This window comes from Embiotoca jacksoni, unplaced genomic scaffold, assembly GCF_022577435.1.
Source record: "Embiotoca jacksoni isolate LCO1_2020_lvr unplaced genomic scaffold, fEmbJac1.0.p SCAF_15, whole genome shotgun sequence".
NCBI lineage: Eukaryota > Metazoa > Chordata > Actinopteri > Embiotocidae > Embiotoca > Embiotoca jacksoni.
This window is the reverse complement of record NW_027185285.1, coordinates 7,901,466-7,926,356: the sequence shown is the minus strand read 5'-3', so window position 1 is coordinate 7,926,356 and position 24,891 is coordinate 7,901,466. Positions and strand designations below refer to the sequence as shown.

General features: G+C 40.9%; 1 protein-coding gene across 3 annotated transcripts in view; it reads left to right on the top strand.

The window, feature by feature from the left end:
- The window catches only part of LOC138198101 (voltage-dependent T-type calcium channel subunit alpha-1I-like), a 172,172-nt gene that overhangs the window by 90,004 nt on the left and 57,277 nt on the right, over positions 1 to 24,891 (top strand). For all 3 annotated transcript variants that reach the window (XM_069149294.1, XM_069149295.1, XM_069149293.1), the window contains exons 4-8: positions 3,641 to 3,774; positions 10,603 to 10,700; positions 15,603 to 15,762; positions 20,904 to 21,252; positions 21,563 to 21,655. In XM_069149294.1, the coding sequence (XP_069005395.1) occupies positions 3,641 to 3,774; positions 10,603 to 10,700; positions 15,603 to 15,762; positions 20,904 to 21,252; positions 21,563 to 21,655 (834 nt within the window). The remainder of the gene's footprint in view (positions 1 to 3,640; positions 3,775 to 10,602; positions 10,701 to 15,602; positions 15,763 to 20,903; positions 21,253 to 21,562; positions 21,656 to 24,891) is intronic.

The window sequence follows — 24,891 nt, the reverse complement described above, 5'->3', positions numbered from 1 at the left end:
AAGCACATTGTCTCCCCAGGTAGTATGAGGGGTCCTGTTCTCGTGGTTGCTAATAGTAACAGGAGGGATTTTGCTGACAGGGTTTAGATAGTTAAGAGTGGCCCTCACATGCTTCTCTGGACCTCAGAGCATACCCATCTCACTTCCTGGAAGAAAGAAACACAGTAACAGCCACAAACAATGTATACATTACCACAGGGTCAGTTCAGATATCAGTTTGGAGGGGTTAAATTGGGATATGTAACGAGGCAGCGCCCTGGCCCTCAGCAGCTAGAAGCCTTGGTGAGGTGTGGACCTTGGTCAATGCATAAAAACAGGGCTGGGGTATAGTACGATTTCTCTAATTATTACAAAACGATTTCCCACAATGACGATGCCATACTAAAGCTGGATAAACAGCAGAGTGATATATCTTATAAGACGTTCAGGTGACCTCTTGACAGACAGGAAACAGTACCATGCTTTCAATTGTTTTATAGATACTTCCTTTTAAGCATCAGTAAATTACCCCCCCTCCCTCCCCCCAAACACACACACACACACACACACACACACACACACACACACACACACACACACACACACACACACACACACACACACACACACACACACACACACACCCAACCCCCTAGAAGAGGAGGAAAATTGTACCTAAGGAAGTGGATGGCCTGATTTAACTCCTGTTTGTTTCCCGCAAATGGAAAGTAGTTATTTTCCTGAAATATATATTGGGATGGGACTAGATTCATTAAATCGTCAAATCAGCACCTGTTTAACCATAATAGAGGCTCAAATGTTCATAAAACACACAGACACTTTGTAGAACGACTGTCTGTTGTTCCTTTTCCTGCCCAATTTGTCCTGGAGCATTAAATTACCATTTGTCCTCATGGTGCCTTTGGTATTCTACACTGATGAATTTTGTCAGTTCCTCATTTCACAAGTAGAGTAAGACACACAGAATATAACTTCATTTTTAAATGGTCCACGATCGCAATCCTAATGACCTACTTACCGCGTCCTCTCCTCCTTCCAAACAAGTGGCACAATGATAGCATATAAAGTAGCTTCCACATCAGGTCCTATTTCAAATCATGAAAGGGCCCATCACGAGACAGCCCAAGCCTCTTTACAAATCATGTTGATGATGAAACCTGATAGGCTGACTGAAGAGGAAGCTGGCGGCAGGGACAAATAACTATGATGAATTCATTCCCCTTTGACTCAGAGCAGAGCACGACGGGGATTTGACTGGTGCAGCCAATGTCGGATTACATGTGAAGCGTGCAGGCTGCATTATTTATCAAAACATCATTTAGGCAGCATATGAGACAGATTTTCTCATCTTTCCTATTGAATTCTGGCTGCTGCACGTGGTTATCTGTGTGTGCGTGTGTGTGTGAATGAGCAGTGATGGAACACACATGTTGGCTTCAGTTGCATTACAAGGCACAGTCATGCCCGTATATTTACACGCAAGGCACATGCTTGCACATGAGCCAGAAAACACAGATTTACACATTCACAGTCTCATGCATGCTTGCATTCAAGCAACCACAGGTTCACAGATTTGCACCAAATCAGATCTGTCTCTGTTTTTAGAGATATTGATCTTCAAAAATTACAAGTAGTACAGACAGCTGTCCATACTTGTAGAACAAGAGAGTTTCTGTATCCGATGTCTTTACAATAAAAACATCCTGTTCGACTGCCAGTGCTGCAGTGTGAATAAATTCACAAAATTTCCCACTCCATTTATCTCATTCAGTGTGGCCTATAGCTGCAAACACCATCTTGCAATTGTTCATCAATGCTGAGTGGGAAAAAAAAAACCTCTCCTCCATTTGAAGCGTATTACTCCTGGCTGTCCAAATACAGTACACCACATATCTGTGGTTTCCAGCCTGCTGTGGCTTGTTGTTAAGTCTCTAGTTTGTCATTTAACTTCTGCCCGAAGCCTGGAAAAGGTAATAACCTCAAAGTGCTTGTGGAAAATTGTTTTCCCATTGCAGTCTTTGTATCGGGTCGTGCCATCTGATTTGTAGAGTGCACCAACTGTATTCTCAGTGTGTACTTTCTGTACATTACAGTAGCGACTTAGAGCAGCATTCAGTTGGACTGAATATACTGTACTGTACACATATTGCATGTTTTCAGCAATTTAAGACCTTTTCCTTTTTTGTGTCAATTGCTGTTAAATTTATTAAAGCATTATTATATTTAGTCTTGCTTTATCCTGCCTTTGGATATTTGAGAAGCAGTTAAGATCAGGTGAAAATTTAGCATTCAAACACTTCATATAATTGATTTATTTTACATTTAGATTCTAACTAAAAAGTCATATTTTAAATTATACATAATTTCAAGATTAAACAGATTATCCCATAGAAGAGTGTAGCTTGCTGTGTTTTGTTGGTGGAGATGGATTACAAACTAAAAAGCCAGATTATGACCAAAGACTTTTTAGCAAACGTCCATGAATTAATTTGAATTTCTAGGCCCTGGAAATGTCTGTGTCAAGAGCCAGCAGTTTGAGTTATATGGTGTAGGAATATGCAACAAGGCAGCAACACAGTCATACAGCCTAGGGTGAAGCACTGGGAAAGAGTTTTGTTCCAAAAAAAACATTAGGCGGTTTAGCAAGTGATCTGAACATAATAATGCAAGCAGGACATGGCAGAGACGTTCTCAACTGTCTCTCTTTCTCTATTTATCTCTCACCAGCTTTTTCCTTCTCTTTTCATCTTTGTTTTCTTTGAGGTTTGACCTGAATCTCCCTTTTGTATTTGTCCTGTTCACTTCTTACTTCTCTTGTGATTCAAATATTGCAGCGTGGGTTGGTTCAGATTGAACACCATATGGTTTGTTTGGTATTATATTAGTGCAGACTGTGTTCTGAGCACACGCATACATATAGTTTGCTTTTTTGGGTTATTCAGATCACCGCAATAGCAGAGATCTTCCACTTCCAGTGCTTTTATAGTCACTACCAGAGAGCACACACAAAAACACAACACCACATCAGACTTGAACCTCACACATAATTTAGTTAGTTTAAATCATAATCTGTGGTGTTTAAAAGGGCAGTTGTTTGGAAAGTAATTAACTAATTTGTCCTATCAGCCTTGGGATGAGTCAGCTGGAGTGTAAACTTGCCACACTTAAGGTGCACTTAAAATGGCTTTTGAAAGGCAGAAAATAGAGGGTCACGGTGTTTTGAAGTGTTTGAATAGATGCATGGTCGAACCCAAAAATAGCTTGAAGCTTAAGAAGTGTGCATGTTAGCGTCAGAGGCCATTTGCATTTTAATTTCTCAGTCTTTAATTTTTTTGCGGTCGTATCGAGATACATTTTAAAAAAGATTTCTGAAATTGTACTGTAAACAATCGAGGAGAAACTCTTCAAAATCTGGAATAATTTGTCCGCACCAGAGAGTGTGTGTTTTCTATTCACTGAAAAACAGAGGTGGAATGAAGAGGGACCTTTGTCAACGGCTTAAGACGAGTAATTTCATGAACCCGCCACCAGACGAAACAGATGCCTGGTCCATGTGTTCCAACCATAAAAATATCTAAAGCATATTTTTCCTTCTTTTGCTCACTATTCTCCATCTTTATCTCCCCCTCTCTGCTCGTAGGCCTTTGATGCATTCATCTACATCTTCTTTGCATTGGAGATGGTGGTAAAGATGGTGGCTCTGGGGATCTTTGGCCATCGCTGTTACCTGGGAGACACATGGAACAGATTGGACTTCTTCATCGTCATGGCTGGGTAAGCAACTATCTCATAATGTCAGCATTAATTCTAGCTATTGAAAATCAAGGCATGAGAGTGAGTCAACAAACTCAACACCTCAGTGGTTCCTGTCATTATGTCTATTATGTCATATTATTGTATGATTTATTTCAACATCTCATTATTGTACATGGCTGAATTGGTTCACTTGTACTTATGATCTGAGCCCTATAATATAGTGTCTACAGTGAGGGCCCTGTTTGGTGTAATTTGATCAATTCTGGCGAGGTTTTGTGTTTAATTTTGGATGGTGAAAGAGTATTCATGAAAAGATTATGACCAACCACAACATTTACCATTTACCCCATCATGTTGCCATCCATGGATACCTCCGAAGTAAAAACTAGCCATTTAGTCAAATGCAGTTAAACTACATGTTGTAGTAGGCTACAAGTGACATAAGGCTTCCTGTAGAAGTGAGGACTGTCTCCATGTTGTCAGATCAGAAAATGCTTTCATCTTTGAAATTGGGTTTTCTAACAGTTTTAGAAAGTTCCCAAAAAATGATGCTGACCTGTCGATTGTGGCGTCGGATCAGAAAACACGTATGTGTCATTCTGGAGAGCAATGGCTAACAACCTAACAAGCTTTGATTACAGCAATCTGTCACTATCACTCCAGTCTCATCTTTACTAGTGTTTAATTGGGACTATTTGTCAATGTGCTTTATAAACTTCTTATTAAAATTAGAGTTTAATAGAGACATCAAATCCTGTTAAGTGCAGCAGCCGAATTTTCAGTCAGTCTAGACATTTTGACATTTTCTTCTAGCAAGTCTGTGTAGCGCCAATGACGCAGCATGACAGGTTACCAAAACTGTCAAATGAATGAGTAACCTATGTGTAACGTGGCTTCATGTGCACAACACCTGGTCGGTTTTTAAAATGCCAGTGTGAACACGAAACAGACTGGAAGTATAAAGCTAAGGAAACCAAACTGCAGATGTGGAAAAAAAAAAAAAAAGAAGTATTGTTATAGACATCAATTGTCATCCATACAGTTTTAATTAATTAAAACTATGTTAAAAAATAATTCATTATCATCATCAAATTCATTCTTTTCATATATATTTATTTATATATATATATATATATATATATATATATATATATATTGCACATTTAACAGTTACCAAGCCAACTTGGCATTTTGCTAAGTTTCAAAAATGAACCTCTGTGGACTGAAGCAACAGTCAAAATTCAACAGTATAGAAACATCATGTGAAGCATATTCGTAGTTAAGGGAGACACTGCAGGCAAAACTATAGCTTTTTTTGAGATTTTGGTATCTTTTGCTTGCATAACATATCTTCCTCCATTTAGGTGTTTATTTGACTACTTTGTGTTCTTCCATCTGTGGGTTTAACCTGAGTTCACGACAAGTGAGCATATGTAAAATGTTATATAAGGCAGGCTATGAATGATATATGAACAAACCCCTGAAGTGAAGTGAAGATTCCTCTTTCAAAGTAAGTAAAAAAAAAAAACGTATTTTGAGAAAACGGCCTCTGAATATGTATTGTACAATTAAAGATTTCTCAAAATTAGTTTTTCTTATACTCTGAATCAAATATCTCAACTTCAGTTGTACTTACACATATCAAACTTCTATAGTCTGAAAGACTTAACCGAAGGGTTTGATCCTAACTTATTCATAACCTGATTTATTTAACGTTTTATTTCTGAAAAATGTGGTAATTTTTTTTTTTTTTATCGTGCCTGCTGACATTATTTTCTGATTTATAGAGTGATTAAAAGAGATATCCACAGAAAACCTTTGTATGCATGGCAGCAAAATGAAACAAGAATTTTGAACACGGGTTATCCAATATCCAGAATGATGTTCTATAATTGTAGGGAAATTAATGCATTTTTAATTAGATAATGCCTAATTTGCATACTAAAACATCAAATTTCAGGAAACTGGTGATACAAAAACATGATTGGTGATATCTATTAGTTAAATTTTTTTACCGTGTTCACCTGTAGTGTCTTGCCTTAACTAAAGCTACAGATTCATTATACATGCAGCATTATAAGAGTGGATGGAGCGCCAGCTTTTTAATAGCGAAGATCAGTCTACAAATCATTCAGGTGGCAGCTTCCTGCTTTTAGAGGGCGCAGCTTGTCCCCGTTGCCAGTTAAAATGACAAACAGTGGGTACTGGTTGTCGCTAACTAATTCATTCTAATAATTCCATGACTTAACTTGATAATGGACTAAAATAAAACCTTACTGTTGTCAGGTTTGTGTCTCTCTGCCAGCTGGTAGGGAAACAAGCTTCGACACAACACCAGAATATTGACTTTCTTGATTCCAGGGATTAGATGGTACAAATGTAGTTTTGATGCTTATGACTTGCATAAACTGTATATCTAGGTAGAAAGGGAATTAGTTTGGCACCCAGACACACAAAAAGAAAGTAATGAAAGAACAAGAGCTGGAAATTCAAAATCAAGCTTTCGAGAGACACCCATTTCTAAAAAGTTCCTCTTCAACATTCACCTACCCACAAGAACACATTGTACATATCCACGGTCATATACTGTGCAAGATGTTGTGCAAGTTGTTGTAAAGTGTTCATCACGGATTGTGTTACTGCGGGAAACACACACACACACACACGTTAGACGGATGCATGTGTACAAAACAAAAGCGAACACACCTACTAAAACAGCTGCTGTAACCCAAGTGAAATGAGATGCACAGACGTGGGTGATAAAGCAAATCTGTGTGTGCACGTGTCTGTACAGTATGCGTGTACTTGCATTGCTCACATTGAGGGGACACTCCACCCTTTTTGGGGACCATAAGCAAGACCTGACAGCATGAATCATTGCTGCAGTTTAGTGTGAAGACATGGTTTGAGGTTAGGTGAAGGATTATTGTTAATCAAGTAGTAGTTGAGGTTATTCAGGAGAGTCGTCGGGAAACTAATGTCAGTCAATGCAATGTCCTCTAAAGCGCTGACTGTGTGTGCTTGAGAGAGGGAGGGAGATTGATAGGGAGCGTGGCTGGCATAATTGCATACAAACAACGATAGAGCCACAGACTTCCCAGGGTAGGTGGAGGGACATTCATCTTCATTTGAACTGAATCAGTTTATCCCCAGTGGAGGCTCATAGTTTGTGTATGTGAGTGTGTGTGTGTGTGTGTGTGTGTGTGTGTGTGTGTGTGTGTGTGTGTGTGTGTGTGTGTGTGTGTGTGCGGCGCAGAGTCACCCACACAGATTACAGCCTGTCGGCTTACGCTCTTCGAGTTTGTCTAATCTGTGTTTGTGTGCCTGTTTGTCTATGCATTTGTGTGAACACCTCGCTCGTCGGTTTCTTCTTGGCAGCATCCATTAGATTAGCGTCTAGGCTAATTGCAGAGGGCAGTGCCAGCCTCGCCCGGCCAAATCACAGCCGACGTTCAGCTATGAGCTCCATGTCTGTTACCCACAGGCACCGTCTTACTCTCTCAGCCTCCTTCTTCTGCCTCTTTCTTTCTTTTTGACATGTCGTCCCCCCTTTAGACACTCCGTACAGACGGGGCTTTCGACCAGACAGGTTCCTAAAGGAGTTTGGTGCTTTTCCTTCTTAACCCTGCCGCAGAGAAAGTGCCTACTGAAAATCTCTTTTATTTTCTCTACTGTACTTTATTTTAGCCTAATCCACTGCACTAAGACTTATTTTCCACACCCAGTCCAGTATCTACTATGACAGTAAAAATCACAGCACGTCTCCCTGCGTAGTGACACTGAGATTCTTGATACCGCGATGAAGCATGACCTTTTTTGTTTTTTTTTTGTTTTACTGCATACCATATCTATTGTAATGTATGCGTAGGATGGGTTAAAATGAATATAGGTCAAAGACATGATAAAAGACTGATGTTAAAGAGCTGTATCTCGACTGAACCTGGATGACACTGTCTTTTATATGTATGTATCTCATATATACAGTATGCAGGGCAGGGTACCACACTTGGATAGTTTTATGGCATAGACAGAATTTTGTTTTTAAACATGTAACTTTTGCTACGTTTATGCAGCAATAAATGTTAGCGCCAGTAAGCATCAGTGTTTACCATACATGGGCTATGATCAAGCAGCCCACTCACATAGATAAAGTTAATCGGTTTCTTATATTAGGTCTCCTTATTTCACTTTTTTCAAACAAATATTTGGCCGCGTATGTGTCCAAGTTGCGTGCGCTGTGTGTGCATTTGGAAAACTTGCACCTATTAATAATATGTGAGGCGTTTATATCGGTAAATTGTAACATGTGGCGATAGCTTCCACTTCAAGTCTTTAGGGAACATTGGTAAACAGAAAACCTTGGTTACACTCGCCCCGTCTAAACTGCAGGAACGAGATTTGTGCTGTAATGTATCATGTCATTTTCTTTTTCTTCAAAGGTGATATCAAAAGAAATATTGTTCGGGAACCGGTATCGAAATCAAGTTTTCAAAGCTGGTATCAACCACTTGAACAATACCAAGCCATAGTTATATTCAAGGAATTGGACCGGATAACAACTTGTGGGCCTGCCCTTCTCACATTTGGCAGCTGTGTTATGAATATAGATAAACCAAAACAAGAAAGCACTGTAGCTGCTGTTCAGAATATTCAGAACTTTTTTAGATCCTCAAAGATGAACCTGTTGCTTTTGTTTTAACTGTCAAAGGCAAACATTTTGTTTTATTGTGAATGATGCAGAAACACATATTTCTTGACACAAAGCTTCAACGTGAACTCTGATGAAGATGAAGATTTATTTTACAGTACAGATTTTACATGTCTAGATTCAAGTTATTCTCCTTGTGACTCATTACGTCTGCCCAAGGTTTCCCCCGAAGCTCTACATTTTACATTGATATGAACCTGAACACACACACACACCCACACCCACACACACACACGCACACACACACACCCACACACATAGACTAGTCACATAAAAGCATGAATGAGATAAAGGTGTCACAAGCAAAAAAAAGCAGCGTGAAAAACAGAACAATCATAAAAGGGACGCTTGCGGCAGTCCACTAATTACCCTCCCAAACACATCGGTCTGATTGATGTGCACAGGAAGAGACACTTCTATAGAAAGCCCACACGTACACTCACACACACAATGCATGCATGAATGCACACACACCCACAGACCCACACATGTCTAAAGACCCACACTATGCAGGCACATTTGTGATCTTCTGTTCTCTCCTTCACTTTATTTACTATTGTGTGTCATCCAGATGTAATTGGATCACCAGCTAAACCGTGCAGATGTTTTTGATTTAGGTGGGTTTTTATCTGTCTTAGATTTCATCAAGTACTCCATAACCTCATCAAGGTACATATCAAAACAAGTAGAATAGAAGAGGGACGGCATGTATGTTTTAATAGCTTTAAAACTCCCTTTTGACATTTTAGTCTTCTGTTCAGTCTCCGAGCAGCTCACAACAAATCATTAGAACTGCTACAGATACTATTGTGTTTGAAGCGGCTTGTAATAACACCACTATGCCCAGCTGGAGAAGCCTGCCCTCAAAACAACTGCTCTTCTCTATACTTTGACATTTTCATCAAGCTGCTACGTGGCATTTCTGTGCTTTCGACTAAACCGGCAAGAGTAAATTGGTCTGCGACATGTTTCTACATCCTTCCAAAGATGGATTCTTTCAGCCCATGAACTTTACGAACAAAAGAAAAAAGACTGTTGACACAGCTGAAAAAAAAGGGGGTAAGCTTTTTACCAAAAAGTGTGGACCTTTATTTGGGGGGGGCTGGGAGGGTATTTCACTTCTATGTCTAAATTGCTGGTAGTTAGAGCGACTGCCTGACAGCTGTACAGCAGTTCAAACTCTTCTAACACTAAGTAATCCTACTTAAGTGTGATCTGGGGTGCTTCTCTGTTGATGACTCTGCCGTTGGTGAAGGGCAAATGGAAAGAGCTTCCCTGTGGGATCAATAAAGTACCACATTATTGTAAATGACATGGTTCATAACTTGGCCTATGTGAGAGACAGTGAGCTTGGCTTGTTTTGTCAAAGCCAGCGGATGTGCTTTGGGTGTTATTAGCTTGTGGTGGCGGTGTTGTTGTTGTTGGAATCATGCTGTCCCAACACTGCTGTCGCCCCAGGCACATTAATTTTGTGCACACACTTGCACAAACACTTTTAACTCCTATTACACAATTCACACCATTTGTCACAATGGCGTTTATTCTGTCATTTCCTACACGTATACTGTTAAACTCTAGTTATCTCCTAGTCGATAATCACCATCATGTAGTAGCGTGCGGCACATTCAAACATACACGGTGCTGCTTTCACACACACATACACACATGGCGAACCGTGACCGTTCTCCTGTGAAAGTGGTTTGGGTTTGGGGGCACAAACAGCTTAGCCATGCTGTGGAAATGACTTGCTAACAGATGCCAGGCTCTGACTGAGCCACAACATCCTGCGGGCAACACTTAGAATAGAATGACTCCCTTTTTTTTTTTTTTTTTTTTTTTCCTGCTGTCTTTCTCTTTCTCTTCCTCACCTCCCTTTCATGTTATTCTCCCCTTTTGATGCTTTGTCACTTTACCCCCCCCCCCCTCCCACCCAACATTTGCTGCTCCATGTGCAGTAGGTTGTTTTTTTCCCCCATACAGTTGAGGCTCACAGCTGTGAAATGGCACAGGTGGGACTAAATCAAAGCCCAACGGTAACCTATTTTTTTCATATTTTGAAGCAGTGGTTCATCGAGACAACCACTAAAAGGTTAACCGGTGTGCTCTTTCTTTGTTTCTTTCTGCGTCTGTCTATCCAGGATGGTAGAGTACTCACTGGACCTGCAGAACATCAACCTGTCAGCCATCCGGACAGTCCGGGTCCTTCGGCCTCTCAAAGCCATCAACAGAGTGCCAAGTGAGACCCTTTCAAGTGTTTTCTGCGTGTTTGTGTGTGTGCTAATTTGCAATGTAAATTTGCTTTCATGTGACTGTGTAGCCCATTTTATGTATGCTGGTGCTTGTAGTTTGTCTCTGTGGTTATGTATGTCTGTCCGTTCACATGAAGTTCAAATGCATCTACATGAAAATTCATGTGTATGTAATCCATCTCTGGCCTTTTTTTTTTTTATCCGCTTGCCACCTGTTCCCTGTGGGCATCATTAAACATTCATCTTATGCTTAATCACACAGTCAGCTCAAGCTCTGAGTCACGGCTTTATCAGATTTACAAACCGTCCATTAATGCTGCTACACTGATCACTGTGTGACCATAACCCTGTTTCTCTCATCTAAAACTCCGTTCTCTGCCAAACTTTTTAACTCCTATTGATTTCTTTGTCCTGCTGCATCAACAGGCAGCCCTTAATCATTGTAAGCAGCAATTAGCCGGCCCAAGCTCAGTTCTGACTGGTCTCATCACTTTGTTCCACAACTTCGAGCCAAGCTAATGCTAATTTTGGGAGAACAAGTGTAAGAAAATAGTTACAAATGTAATCCTTCTCTGTTGATTTTATAAGAAAGGCATTATTTCGTACTTGTTATAAAAAGGCACTGAAGCACTATATTGACAATTGGTTTTATTTTACTTTATATTTTTATTAGCCACATCATCAGTGAATGAATATAACACTCTGGTTCAGTCTTTATCAAGTGACCCACAGTTCGTCCTCCCTCCGCCAGACAAAGTATATTCGTTTAGAAACTGTCATTGAAAGAGACTGTCTCTTCCACTTTGAAATTATGAAATTATGAAATGAGTCCGCGGCAGATGAAGCTGATTGCATGAAAGCCCTGTTGTGTAATTCTGTTTGAAACTTGGGGACAAATACTTTAGAAAAAACTACTGAGGACAGCAATTTACAAGGTTTTTCTTAAAGATAGAAGGCCACGGTACTGTGGAAGGAGTTAGGAGGGCCCATTTCAGAAGCTCGATAATGGCAACAACAGTGAAATAAAAAAAAAAAACAATTGACTTTAATATGAGGAGAGCTATGTGTAGATGTTTGAGTGTACACGCAAGATATGTGGTCTCTGATCACATGCCTCAAACTTTGTGTTATCTCCACAAGCCTTCATTCTTTTTTTACTTAATTATTTAACCACTCGTGGTGGTGATTATCTAATTTTCAGTTTTCAACATGTATCCAACTCCTTCTCCCTAAAACACTTTTAAATACAGACCTCTACTACAAATCTTCAACAAATTCGTAAAGATTTTTGCTCAACATTCAAGTGTCCAATTATGGCGGCTTCTTGGTATTTAGTGTAATTACCTGAAAAAACTGCCTTCAGTGCAGGAATTGATTTCATTTGTCAACACATTTCAAAGGACAAACTACTTTTCAGGTGAAGCCATCAGTGATGAACTTACTCAGCCCTTCGTTTCAGACAGCAGCAGCACTCAGAAAATATATATATGTTGACTTCATTACGCTTCAAGTGGTTTGATTAGAAGACATTGTATGCAGCGGAGTGTGCGGTATTTCAAAGACAAGTTTTTGTGAAAAAGTCTTCTTTTCTGGAGATGATTATGCATCACGGCATGAATCTCCAGATACTCGGCCTCGTTATGCGTAGTTCATATGCAGCAGACGCATGCAAATTATGTGTGTGTGTATTATACATTGCAGATTCGCCTAGTCTTACGGTCGTTTCTTTTATTTACATTTGTTGATACTCTAGTTGTCTGTGTGTGATATGCATGCTGTTGTTGTTTGTGTTGTGATCAGTACGCAGCATGTCACAAGTGTTTGGTTTCCTGTTTCCGTCCCCGATTTGTGACCCCATTAGGGGTGGGGAAGCGTGGGGATAAAGCTATTTGTTCTTTGTTTTGTTGGATTGCTACTTTACTCACAGGTACACCGGGAGCATGAGCACATCCTGACCCCTCACACACACCTCCATTTGTAATCCTCATACAAGTTTTCCAGGTTTTTGGAAAACCTGGGTTGCTCATTCAAAGCATTTCCGAATGTCAAAATATTAAGCATTACTGAAATCTGCCGTTTGGCGACAAAATCGTCTGAAATGTTCCCATTTGTCAAATGGCGTTTTGGGAACCTTTTTGCCGTTCATGGTCTCCTGTCCCAAAAAGAAAACCCAAACGGCAGACCTGCTCGGGACGGTAGCAAATGCTCAACCATTTGGTGGCCGCATCACGCACCTTTGCCAAACGTTGACACCGAATAAAACCATTGGAAGTTTGTATCTCAGAAACCATCGACACAGCAGGAATGCCGTTGTTGGTGGGGAGAGGAAGGGGGGCAAGGGGAATGAAAGTGATGGGAACTCTCCTGGAGCTGTAAATGTGTTTCCTTTGTGGCGCAAAGGGAGGCATCCGATTGTATTCGGGAACAGCAGGAGCTGGCAAACCGTTAATCACCAGGAGGGGACTGAGATGGAGTTAGATAGAAAAGGAGAGAGACAGACAATGTAGAAAAAAAAGGTCCGACTGATTTGTGTGATAACATACTGCTTCTGTTTTTCTGGTCTCTTTTGTTTGTCTTTTTTTTAATTTAATATTTCTACTCTGTTTGCGTGCATCTTTTTTTTTTTCCTTTCTTTTCTGCTTTCTTTCTTTGGCCCTCCTTGTTTTTCGGCACACCCTCAGGCCATGTCTCAATCTCGTTCCCCCACCCTTCGTTCCCCTCCATCCATCTCTCCACTTCTTCACCCAATTAGGCCTAATGGAACAGTGGCCTAATGACAAGAACCCTGGGGAACAAATACATTTAGACTCGCCTCCAGCCCCCACCAGAGACACACACACACACACGCTGGCAACGCTACTGCTTTCATTTAATACCAGTTGTTGAGACAAATTAGCCAAAGAAGGAATAAAGGTGAACACTCACCTCATGAAAAATGATTTCTTTTGTGCTTTTCAGACAGTATTTCCAATTTCTACTCCCAAAAAGATTAGATTCACACATTTCACAACTTTAAATGACTGGAGCAAAAGTTTTCCAAATAGTGCAAATAGTTAACCATGAATGACATTTAAATCATTCATGTTAAATTCATTATACACATATAGCATCACACTTTATGCTGACTCAATAAATGAACATTTAAACATGAGTAAACACATAAATACTAATTTGAATGTAGCAGGTAGTGATAGCAATGAGGAGAACCTTTTTGAATGAACTTCAACTTTCTGTTTTTGCGCCAGGTTTTTGTGTTTCCATCGTTTTATGTTTGTGTAGTGAGTAAGCTACAGGTGTCTGCGTTCTTGTAAACACTATCGTCATCATCTCGCTGTCTTTCTGTGCTCCTCTACCGTCAGTTTTGATGCACTGTTGTGAGACATTAACCTACTGTTGAGCCGTTTATGGCACCGAAAAACACAAACACATTGGATAAGTGAAGAGAGGCTGCACACACACGTATAGTCACGCTCATAGTAACACACAGACACACCTCTGTGAGGTGCCAGTGCGGGATTGCTGTGATCTCATCAGTGGGTTTCACCTCTCACTCTCGTTAGTCCAATCAGCTGTCATTATGTTCCACTAATCACAGTCTCAATATGTCATCCCAGCGGGACAGGCCCAACCACAGGGGATGAGGTCATCATCGTTCGACAGGGGACACGCTCGCATTTCCGCAATTAGTCTAATCATGAATGAGACCTGGTGTAGCCTAATTAGGATTCTGTGTCACTGATATTGTAGCTTTAAAGCTCTTGATGTTTTAGGGAACGCTTAGTCTCCAACTGTTGCCTGAGATGTGTTTGTCTGACAAACCACCTCCTCTGGAGAGGCTGTTAAATTCCACTACCAACCACTGTCTCACCACCACTCTGTCTGTTTGGTGTGTGTGTGTGTGTGCAAAGCATCCGTGTGTCTTTTTTTTTTTTCCACTTTTCTGTTGAGTTCTTAACTGTATGTTTTCAAGTCAGTTTGCTGTCAGAAGCTAAATTTGAACTGCTGCTGTGAATGTCTCACTCAAATGTTCAAAAAAGAAGGAAACAGCTATTTTAACAACTCTGTCCTCTAGGAATGATGTTCAAATATTTATAAATTCCTAAAACAAATACCTTAAAGCAGTGATTCCCAAACTGTGGTATGTGAGGCTGTACCTGGTTTCTGCCTGGAGTTTTGCAGAAACAGTTGCAGACAACAGTTATTACATATGTCCATCACATTACAACGATTTAAAAATCAGTTAATCATGCAAATATTTCAAAAGTAAAATTTGTCTAACATAGCGTAACAACAATGTTAGCATGAAACCATCGGATTCGGTATCTGCGTGGTGTTTGGGCGTTTCAATTGGGTAGATAGCGGTACATGGTCTGAAAAGTCTGCCTTAAAAGGATATGTAAAAACATAATCCCCTGCCATATATTCATGATTTGTTTACTCTTTTTAGTATTCCATTATAAAACTTGATATTTTATCTTGTATAATAGTATAATTTAGAAACATAAACTTCACCAAATGCCAGACTCCAGTTACAAACCTTGTTTTGCATGTTGTTAACCAACCCTCCACACCAGCTTCCTCCTCATCAGTTATGAGCAGAAAAACATCAAAGCACCTTCTGGACTGAAAAGAAATGGGCCATGAAAAATAATCTTCCGGCATCAATCATATTTTCTTTCAAAACTTCTTTCACAAAGCAATTTAATGCAATTTAATGCTTTGAATGTGGTTGTACTACATTCAGTAGTAGTACTGATAAGCTAAAACACGTGACCATGATCACCCGCCTGATAAAGCAGTCTGCATGCAAATGGTACATCTGTTTTTTAATCAATTGTGTAAGTCTGTGATGATCTGCTACTGATTGATTGACCTGCTGAAATGCACAGGTATGCGCATCCTGGTGAACCTGCTGCTGGACACTCTACCCATGCTGGGCAACGTGCTGCTGCTCTGCTTCTTCGTCTTCTTCATCTTCGGTATCATCGGAGTGCAACTGTGGGCAGGGCTGCTTAGAAACCGTTGCTACCCTGAGGAGAACTTCACCCTGTGAGTGAAACACTGTACATCAGTATGTAGAGTGCACGCGTGTGTGTTGTGTTGTGTTGTGTGTGTGTGTGTGTGTGTGTGTGTGTGTGTGTGTGTGTGTGTGTGTGTGCGTGTGTGCGTGTGTGTGTGTGTGTGTGTGTGTGTGAAAACCGGGGTTCAAATCAACGGTTATGATGATGGAGAGATCATTCTGACCTGCTTCAAACTTCATGCTTTCCACTTCTCCTCTTCCTCACGTCATACTTGTAAAAAATCTATACTGCACTAATAAATCCATCATCTGTCTTATCTAATTTTTCATTTGTTTCATTTTTACAGTTTAAAAATGAAAACGCCATTTTCTCATACCGGAACATTAATCCTGTTTTCTGGGCTTTCATAGAAGATATATAATTATTTTACTTTAGTATCATAAATTCATCCCCCAGTGTTTCTATCTATTCCATTTCCCATCTCACTCTGTCAAGCTACAAAGCAACTGTAACAGTAGTTGTCCCACTTTGCAACTGAGAAGGTGATTAGTTTCCAGCTGCACGCCTCCATATTCATGACCCTGCATGACAGCGTCACCCACTGTGTCTGTTGTGCGTGAGTGACATTCGCCAGCATTCGGCAGTGTTTGATGTCATTCTCTCCGTTTCCTTTTTATGCTGGCATCAGCTCACTAGAAAGGCGCATGCCCCTGATGCGTGTGTTCTGATATGTATACAAGTCATGTATACTACTCTGTACTTCTGTGCAATGTCTCCGGTTATGCTGACACAGCATACACTAATGGCAGATCTAATAGCCGGATGAAAGGAGACACATGTCCGGCAGCTATTGTCCTTCCTTGTCTGTCCTCCCCCTTATGGTCGAGAGCTGACATTAACACCTTTACACGAGTCATTGTAGGATTTTTTTTTTTAAATTTATTTATTTGAATCAACAATTTCTATATTGGTTTATTTTTATTTGGGAGTGTATCAGAAGACAATATTTGAGTCCAGCTTCAGAAATAACAATTTTCTTCCTGCATTCTTGCTGATACACATTTAACTCCCACACATTTGCATTTAAATGCAGCAGCTGGATTTTTGCATTCATCTCCCATTGATCTGAGTGTTGCTTATTATCTAAACAAAGTTTGCATATTATTTGAAAGCATTGTATTAACATACTATACAGGTTCGTCAGGGTACTTGAGTGCTTAATTAGAAAGGTCTTCCTGAGTTAGCACTTGATGACTATTATGCTAAGTAAAGGGCTAATGTTCGTTCTTTGAGAGATTATAATGGAGTAGGCTAAGTGTCGCGGTCAAGTGCAGCATTCACTTTCACCCCCTCCCTTTCTTGATCCCAAACGTTTTTCATTGTTTAGTTTTGCCTTATTCTTGCAGACATGCCGAATTGCTTTATTTTTTTCTGCAATTTGAAAAAGATGCATATTTAGAGCTTCACTGTGGAGACAGATTGACACCTAAAATGTGCAAAGAAAAGGCCAAGGTCACTTCTAAAGCCAGGCATGCTCATCTGGAAGTTATATAAACCAACAGATCCCCAAACTCCTGAGTCTTTCTCTCTGGTTAGGGAATGTCTTCCATTTTGCCATCCATTTTCTGACCAATCAGTCTCACAGTTTCACTTAAAACCACCACTGGAATCTCTCCTTCTTTTGTTACTCCCTTGCCTTGATTATCCCCTCCGCCTCGGTGTCTATTGGCAGGTGTGTTCTCAGTGTGGTGCCAGGTTTTGCCGTGCCATGCTGTGCAATGCCAAGTCAGGCGGGTTGGGGAGGAGGGGGCAACAGCCTTCATTCATGCTCCACTACTCTGACAGGGTCTCTCTCTCCTTCTTTTTCTTCCTTTCTGTCTTTAAGTATTTATCCCTTCTTCCATTTAAACACTGCTAGTGAAGCACCAATCCCACTGACATCCTTTCTTTGCATTCGTTTCTTTTTTGTCCATCTCTGTTTTCAGCCTCTTGTGTCAAAACACTGTTGTATTAACTCTACTGTACTATAAGCCGTAGTAAGCTTAGCGTGTTGGTGCATACCCGAGTTGTGCTACCAAATCAATGCATAGTATGTAAGCTTCTCTTATCAGGAAGAGGTAAAGCCCAACATCTCCTGTGTTATTATTGATCCTGGTATTAGTGCACATGCATGTGTGTTATATGTGCATGTTTATTGTTTGCAATAGAGAGATAAAAGGAGATATTCTACTGTACATGTCAGCTGTATCCATACTTCTATTGACTGAAGGAGACAGGGTAAGATCAAGAGAATTAGACAGGAGAGGGAAAAGGGAGATGAGCCAAAAGGAGGTCGTTGTGGGAAATAAGGGAGTCTTTAAAAGAAGAAAGGAGAAGAATTACAGGAGGGGGAAAGGGAAAGAATACTGAAAAGGAAGATAGAGGGAAAGTTAGGAGAGAAACAAAGAGGATGTAAAATACAAAAGACATAAAAGACAAACACAAGAACATAAAGAGGGAGTAAAAGAGTTCACAAGGTGAATGCCGTGTAAAGCAAAGTTGTACTGCTTGAGTGAGTACATCTGAGGGAAGCAACTGTGGTTGCATTACAATTTATCGTCAGTCATCCTTTTCCTGATGAGCCTCTCCTCATGTAGAAAAAAAATAAGAAAATGAGAGAGGAAACTGATATGTAAGGTGAAATGGGGATGAAAAGTGAGGAAACGCAAATGGAGGGAGAGCAAAAGGAAGTGACTGATCGGGACATTGCAGTGAGTATATACAATACTGTAGGTGGATCGACCCTGAATGTTCAGTAATGGGTCTGCTGATGAAGAGGGTCTATTTTTGTCTTCCTGAGCCCCGGACCTTTGTATAGTATCCACATCCTGCCCTCATTTACTCCCAAAGTCGTGTCAGAATACACACACACACACACACACACACACACACACACACACACACACACACACACACACACACACACACACACACGCACACACACCCAACAGACCTTACTGTCTGTCAGTAAGTTGAGTTTTTTTCTACTTTCCAAGACCTTACTCATTGTTTTCCTCAATGTTTTAAAGGAGGCAAGAGTACTTTTAAATGCTTTACTTTTTTTTCTCACGTCTATTGGTATTTATCACAAAACATATGCCAATCTGCAACAACAATAAAACCGCTGACAGATTAAATGAATAGCGTTGATTATCTCAGAACAATTGTTAAGAGAGAACAGTCAATGTTTTCAGTTGATGTGTTGGAAGCTGGAAAAATGGTCATAAGCATAAGGAGGGCCAAATTTGTATTTATAGAGAACTGGGTCAGAGAGTTTCCAAAATGGCAAAGGCCTCTTACAGCAGGATAATGTTCCTGGCCACTCTGCAAATATTGTACAAGAACAATTTGAGGGACATGACAAAAGGGTCTAAGGTGTTGACTTGGTCTTTGAATTCCCTAGATCTCAATCTGATCAATAAGTAAAGATTTACTTCTGTTTTGGAGCAAAACACTTTGTCTAGTTGGTAAAGTTTCCCCAACATAGCTCAAGGAGAAGAGACCCCAAATCAGTGAAGCATTTCCGTATGTTTTAGTTTATGTTCTCCCCTCAGTCCAACTGATCGAGGAAGCTCTGAATCTGTTTGTGTCGAAGGTTTCTTCCTGTTAAAAGGGAGTGTTTCCTTCCAGCTGTCGCTCATGTGGGAATTGTTGGGTTTCTCCCTATATTTTGGTAAGGTCTCTACCTCACTATGTTAAGTTCCCTGAGGTGGCTTACGTTGTGATTTTGCACTATAAATAACATTGAATTGAACTTACTATTAGTAAAAGATGGAATATAGTCACATGTCAAATCCACATTCGTCACATACGCTCGTTCTCTCCATGCAGGCTCTTGTAGCTGGCAGTTATCATTTTCCAGATTTTGACCTTTAAGATGCTTTAAAGTTAAAGTCTCCTTAAAAATCAGCTTCTGATGTTGGAAACATTTAAATGTCTAGTCCTTTCGTTCTGATAATAAAAATCTTTCCTCGCGTTTCTTTAACTGAGTGGAGGAAAGGAACCAAGGGGTCACGATAACCTCCTGAACTGTCGGTCTTGAGGCCTGTCACACCAGACTTATTTATGCATATGGCTGGAGGCAGGCTGATGCACTAAGGCCTCAAGGCCACCTGGCTTCTCCATATCAGGAGGCATGTGTAGACTTAATAAGGGAAAAACAAGTGAGTACAGCTCAAAGAAGGAATGGCTGGGACCCTGATAGCATGTTATTCTGCCACTCTTTGGCCAAACCTGTCAATGAGAGAGCACTGTGTTTATATCCTCAAGTTTGTCTCTTTGGGCTTCTTCCTACATGAAATAAACTATATTCCAGCCATCACATTTTTCATATATACAACTATTTTTGTATCATGCTTTGTCTTGAATTAATGTAGAGAGAAATCCATCCTGAACAGGGTCACGGGGAGGCCTGAAGCCGATACTAGCTGACTTTGGGCAAATGTGAGCTACACCCTGGACAGGTTGCCAGTTGTACCGAGAAATAAATATATTCAAATCATAAATCATCCATTAGACCTAAGAAAAAAATATGTTTTTACCATATCACCCCAAACCCAGAATCCAACATAAAAAAAAATCTGAGATTGCTGCTGTACATTTCTGTGACCATCCTCAGGTAGCAAAGTCAACTGCAAATAAGTGATACAAAAAATCAATTGTAATTCTCTGGTTTCTTTATGTAGGCAAACAAAATCCAATAGAGTAGCTTACAAACTCTCAACAACAAAGTCTGGTGTAAAACTAAAGGTACAGTGGCAATTTAACACACTTTTCTTCTCTAAACTGACAAATAAAAGACTGATTGAATGTGAACTCTGAGGTACTGCTTGATTTTTTTTTTTTCCTCATTTTGTACTGTCCTGACCAACACATGATAACCCGACCCCCATACCACACCTGTCAGCACGCCTTTGGTTCGCTGCACTTGCTTTAGGCAGTGTCCGCTACATCCCTGCTGGGTCGGGCACATCGTATACTGTATATATCATGTGCAGCGCTGCGGTGTACTGACGCAGTGACACGTAAAAGAATATAGAGGGCATGAAATGAGACTGAAAAGAAGCTTATGGTTCATGTGTCATATTTCTTAATCAACTAACTCATTTTCTTACTTCTTCCCCGGCCCAGCCCTTCAGGTTTGACCCTGCCAGCTCCGTACTACCGACCGGAAGAAGATGACGAACGCCCCTTCATTTGCTCCCTTGCGTCTGATAATGGCATCATGTCATGTTCTGACGTGCCAGCGAGGCGCGAAGGAGGACGCACGTGCTGCTTGGACAAGGAGGATGCTCTCCACAGACAGGCTCTGGGCCTGAGTCCGGAGCCCCTGGCCAACGGCAGCGGTGCAGGTGAAGCAATAGGCCTGTGCATCAACTGGAACCAGTATTACACTCGCTGCCACACTGGGAGCAGTAACCCCCACAAAGATGCCATCAACTTTGACAATATTGTCTACGCCTGGATTGTAATTTTTCAGGTATGTTCTGGTGAGATTATGTTCACTTTAGACTGCGGTGTGTCACTGTTGCTGTTTATATAAATTTGCTTATCGGTTTTTGACGACCAGATTTTCCTGATTGGATCAATAAAATCGAATTTAGTTTTATTGATTAATTCACTTAAGCATCAGTTCAATGTTTTTCATGATGCATTGGATTTAAAAATGTGAAAATAACTATGCTGCACCTGTAAGTAAATACTGTATTTGGTAAAGCACCAAAGCAGTTATATCTTGCTGTGGAAGAGAATATGTAAATGTGAACACTAAGCTGAGTTTTTCCTCACAGGTGATCACTCTCGAGGGCTGGGTTGAGATCATGTATTATGTAATGGATGCCCACTCCTTCTACAACTTCATCTACTTCATCTTACTCATCATTGTAAGTAACATTTATGAAACATTAGTGCTCTATGTTCCTGCCAGCAAACACAGACAGTGTGCAGTGTGTTTTGATAATTAAAAATGAGTGAATAAAGTGTGACTATAGTAAGATATAAAAAAAAAAAAAAAAAAAAAAAAAAACCTTATGGCATTTTCAATACATCAGTGGTCTCCTACTATCAATAAATTGAATAAGAATGTTTCCTGACTGGTGAATTGGAGTGTTAATAGATTTGTGAAACTCAATAGCAGCATAAAAAGCCTTTTAACACTGTCTGAAGGAGGGACGGAAGGCGGTGGATGTTGTGTAAGTTCATGTTTGATGTTAGCAAGAATAAAGGAGAGGAGGATGGACTGCTGAAAAAGACGAGAAAAGAAGTATTCAAAGCAAAAAGATGTGTTGTGTGCAGCTATGTGCGAGAGCCAGATCAGCTTGCAGCACGATGAACATGCCTGTGGCTGTCTGTAAATGGCATTCACTCCCTTAGTGCAGCAACAGATGCAGAGCAGAAGTCCCAGATGTTTTACTTTTCCCTTCAGCAGGTGAACATTTAAGAAATAGACATACTGCCTCATGAAGCTGGAAAATAAGATCAACAAGGAGGTGACAGGAGGTCTACAAGATATGCTAAAGAAAGACAAGTGAGAGGGAATGAATGAACCTCATAATGAGATGTTTTGTTTGGCTTTGCTTCCACTTCTTTCTCTCAGCATTTGTCTAATATTGCTGAGCTGATTACTGGTATCAGGACAGCAGCTGTAAATTTCCTCCTCTCTGGTAGATCTGACCTGAGCTTGGCATTGCCAGTCCAAGCACCTTTTGGCAAGACAGTTGACATGATGTCATCTTACAGCATAATCACTTCTGCCTGGTTTATGCTGCCCCAGTGATCACAGTCTCATGTCATGCAGATTGCACAGCCCACTCACTACAACTGCACACACACACACACACACACACACACACACACACACACACACACGCGCGCGCGCACACACACACACAAAACTCCCTTTTTTAGTACAAATGGTCACATCCTTGTGGTGTGATTGATTGACACAAATGTGCTGCCCCTTTTGAGCTGCCTTGCAAAGCTCCAGTCTGTTTGGCAACTTGTAGTCAGAAGTTCTGCGGGATGCTTTTGAAGCATTGCTGATACTGAGAAGTTTTCAGTCACTCACTTCCATGGGCCCCAATGGTGCTGTACACACAGTTAGGATCACCTTGACTGTTCTTTTCCTTTGTAGTCTTTTCACATATCGTCTTATACTTGTCTCATCGTCTCTCCCTCGTTCCCCCTTTCTCTCTCTGTCTGGTGTGTCATTATTAAGTTGCAGCACCACGTGCTATAAAGCCTGTCAATTGATCCTGTAAGTGTGTGTGTTCTGGGACACAAAATTCAGAGACAAAAGGATGTTTGACCTCCACAGTGTCAAACACCAGAGTCTCATCTCTGCCTGCTCGATACGTGATATACTGTTACGTTTGCGAGCCAAGTGCCTATGCTGGTGTCACACGGAAGAGTGTCAGTAAATAGAAGTGTTGAAGAGCTAAGTGCTACCAAGAGGCCAGTTGTTAGGAAGTTGTGTGTGTGTGTGTGTGTGTGTGTGTGTGTGTGTGTGTGCGTGCGTGCGTGCGTGCGTGCGTGCGTGCGTGTGTGTGTGTGTGTGTTTCAGAAAAAAGAATATGAATCTAAGTATAAAACTGCAGCTGCTATATGGAAGCACATACATATAATCAATTGTAAGCAGAGCTTGCCATCTTCATTTGTGAGTGTGATTGTGGGATCATACACACTTTTGTCTGTGTGTGTGTGTGTGTGTGTGTGTGTGTGTGTGTGTGTGTGTGTGTGTGTGCTTGCATGCATGCATGCATAATGCAGTGATCATATGAATGCGTGATATTGGGCTGCCCTCCCTGATTATGCGCAAAGCTGTCCACGGATCAGAAACACAGAATAGACACAAACACAGATGCAAGCCTGGAGGAAAATCAAAGCCTCACACACCTGCAGACCTGCTTTGACCCACAGGCCACAGATGGCTATTTCTCCTCCTCCTCTCCCCACACACACACACACACACACACACACACACACACACACACACACACACACACCCCTACCTCCCATCTATATTTCCGCTCTCTTTCTGTCCCTGTCAATATGTCTCTTTATTTAATTTCTCCCAGTTTCTTTCCTTCATCTTGCTCGGCATCTTTGATCACTATGGATAAAAGTTTATAGGTGGGAGGTCGTTAATTGAGCCTTCCTGCTCCAAATGTTTTGCACTTGTAGATGTACATGTATGTCTGTGTGTTTTTTTCTCTATATATTTATGCATCTCGCCCAAGCAGGGAGAAAGTTACTTTCAGATTTGTAATGAACAAAAACAGTGACCGCTAAAAGCTGCTCCATGCATGCAGCAGTCTGGTTTTTGAGTTGTTCAGCATTAGCCAGTATTGATCTAATCATTGTTCTATAGCCTGCTCCGAGGACTCCAATAAATGTCATTTCAGCAGTCCTGTAGTGATTCCCATTACTGCCACTAAAAGGGTCCGTCAACATGTACCATTCACAATGTACCCCGTCTCTTCCCTGCAACTACCCCCCCCCCCCCCCCCCCCCCCCCCACACACACACACACACACACACACCACCACCACCACCAAAACTGCACTTTGGCTCATAAGAAAATGAAAGTTCTTTTGTGAAAAGAAAAGAATGATGGGTGAAGAAATGCTTGTCCGAAGCAACGTGGAGCACAGGCATGAGAAAAGTGAAGAGTGGTGTTGAGTGCAGGGGGCAGGAGAGGGAAAGTTAAGTCGAGTCAGTGAATAAAAAAAAAAAGAGAAAGATAGCCAGACGCTGAACTGCGCTTTGGGCATGTGTTGGCTCTGACTGTCTGCTCCAATCAGCCTCGGCTTGGTGCTAATCCAGCCTTCAGAGACTTTTAGCATGTGTGCTAACATTTCTACAGAGGGATTGGGACACATTATTAGAATCATCAAGTGTGTGAGCTTACAAACAAGTGTGTATTTACCATCGGGACTTCACGTATACATATTTCATATTCTTAAATAAGCAACATCTGTTTTAGCCATGGGCTGATTAGTCACACAAGGCTTTTTCAGGGTTAGTTTTTGGGTCAGTTAGTTAAACCTTGATTAATGCACTTGGTCTTTACCCCTCTTTTAACACAGAGCAATTTATCCTCGGGGCTAGAAATTAGCTC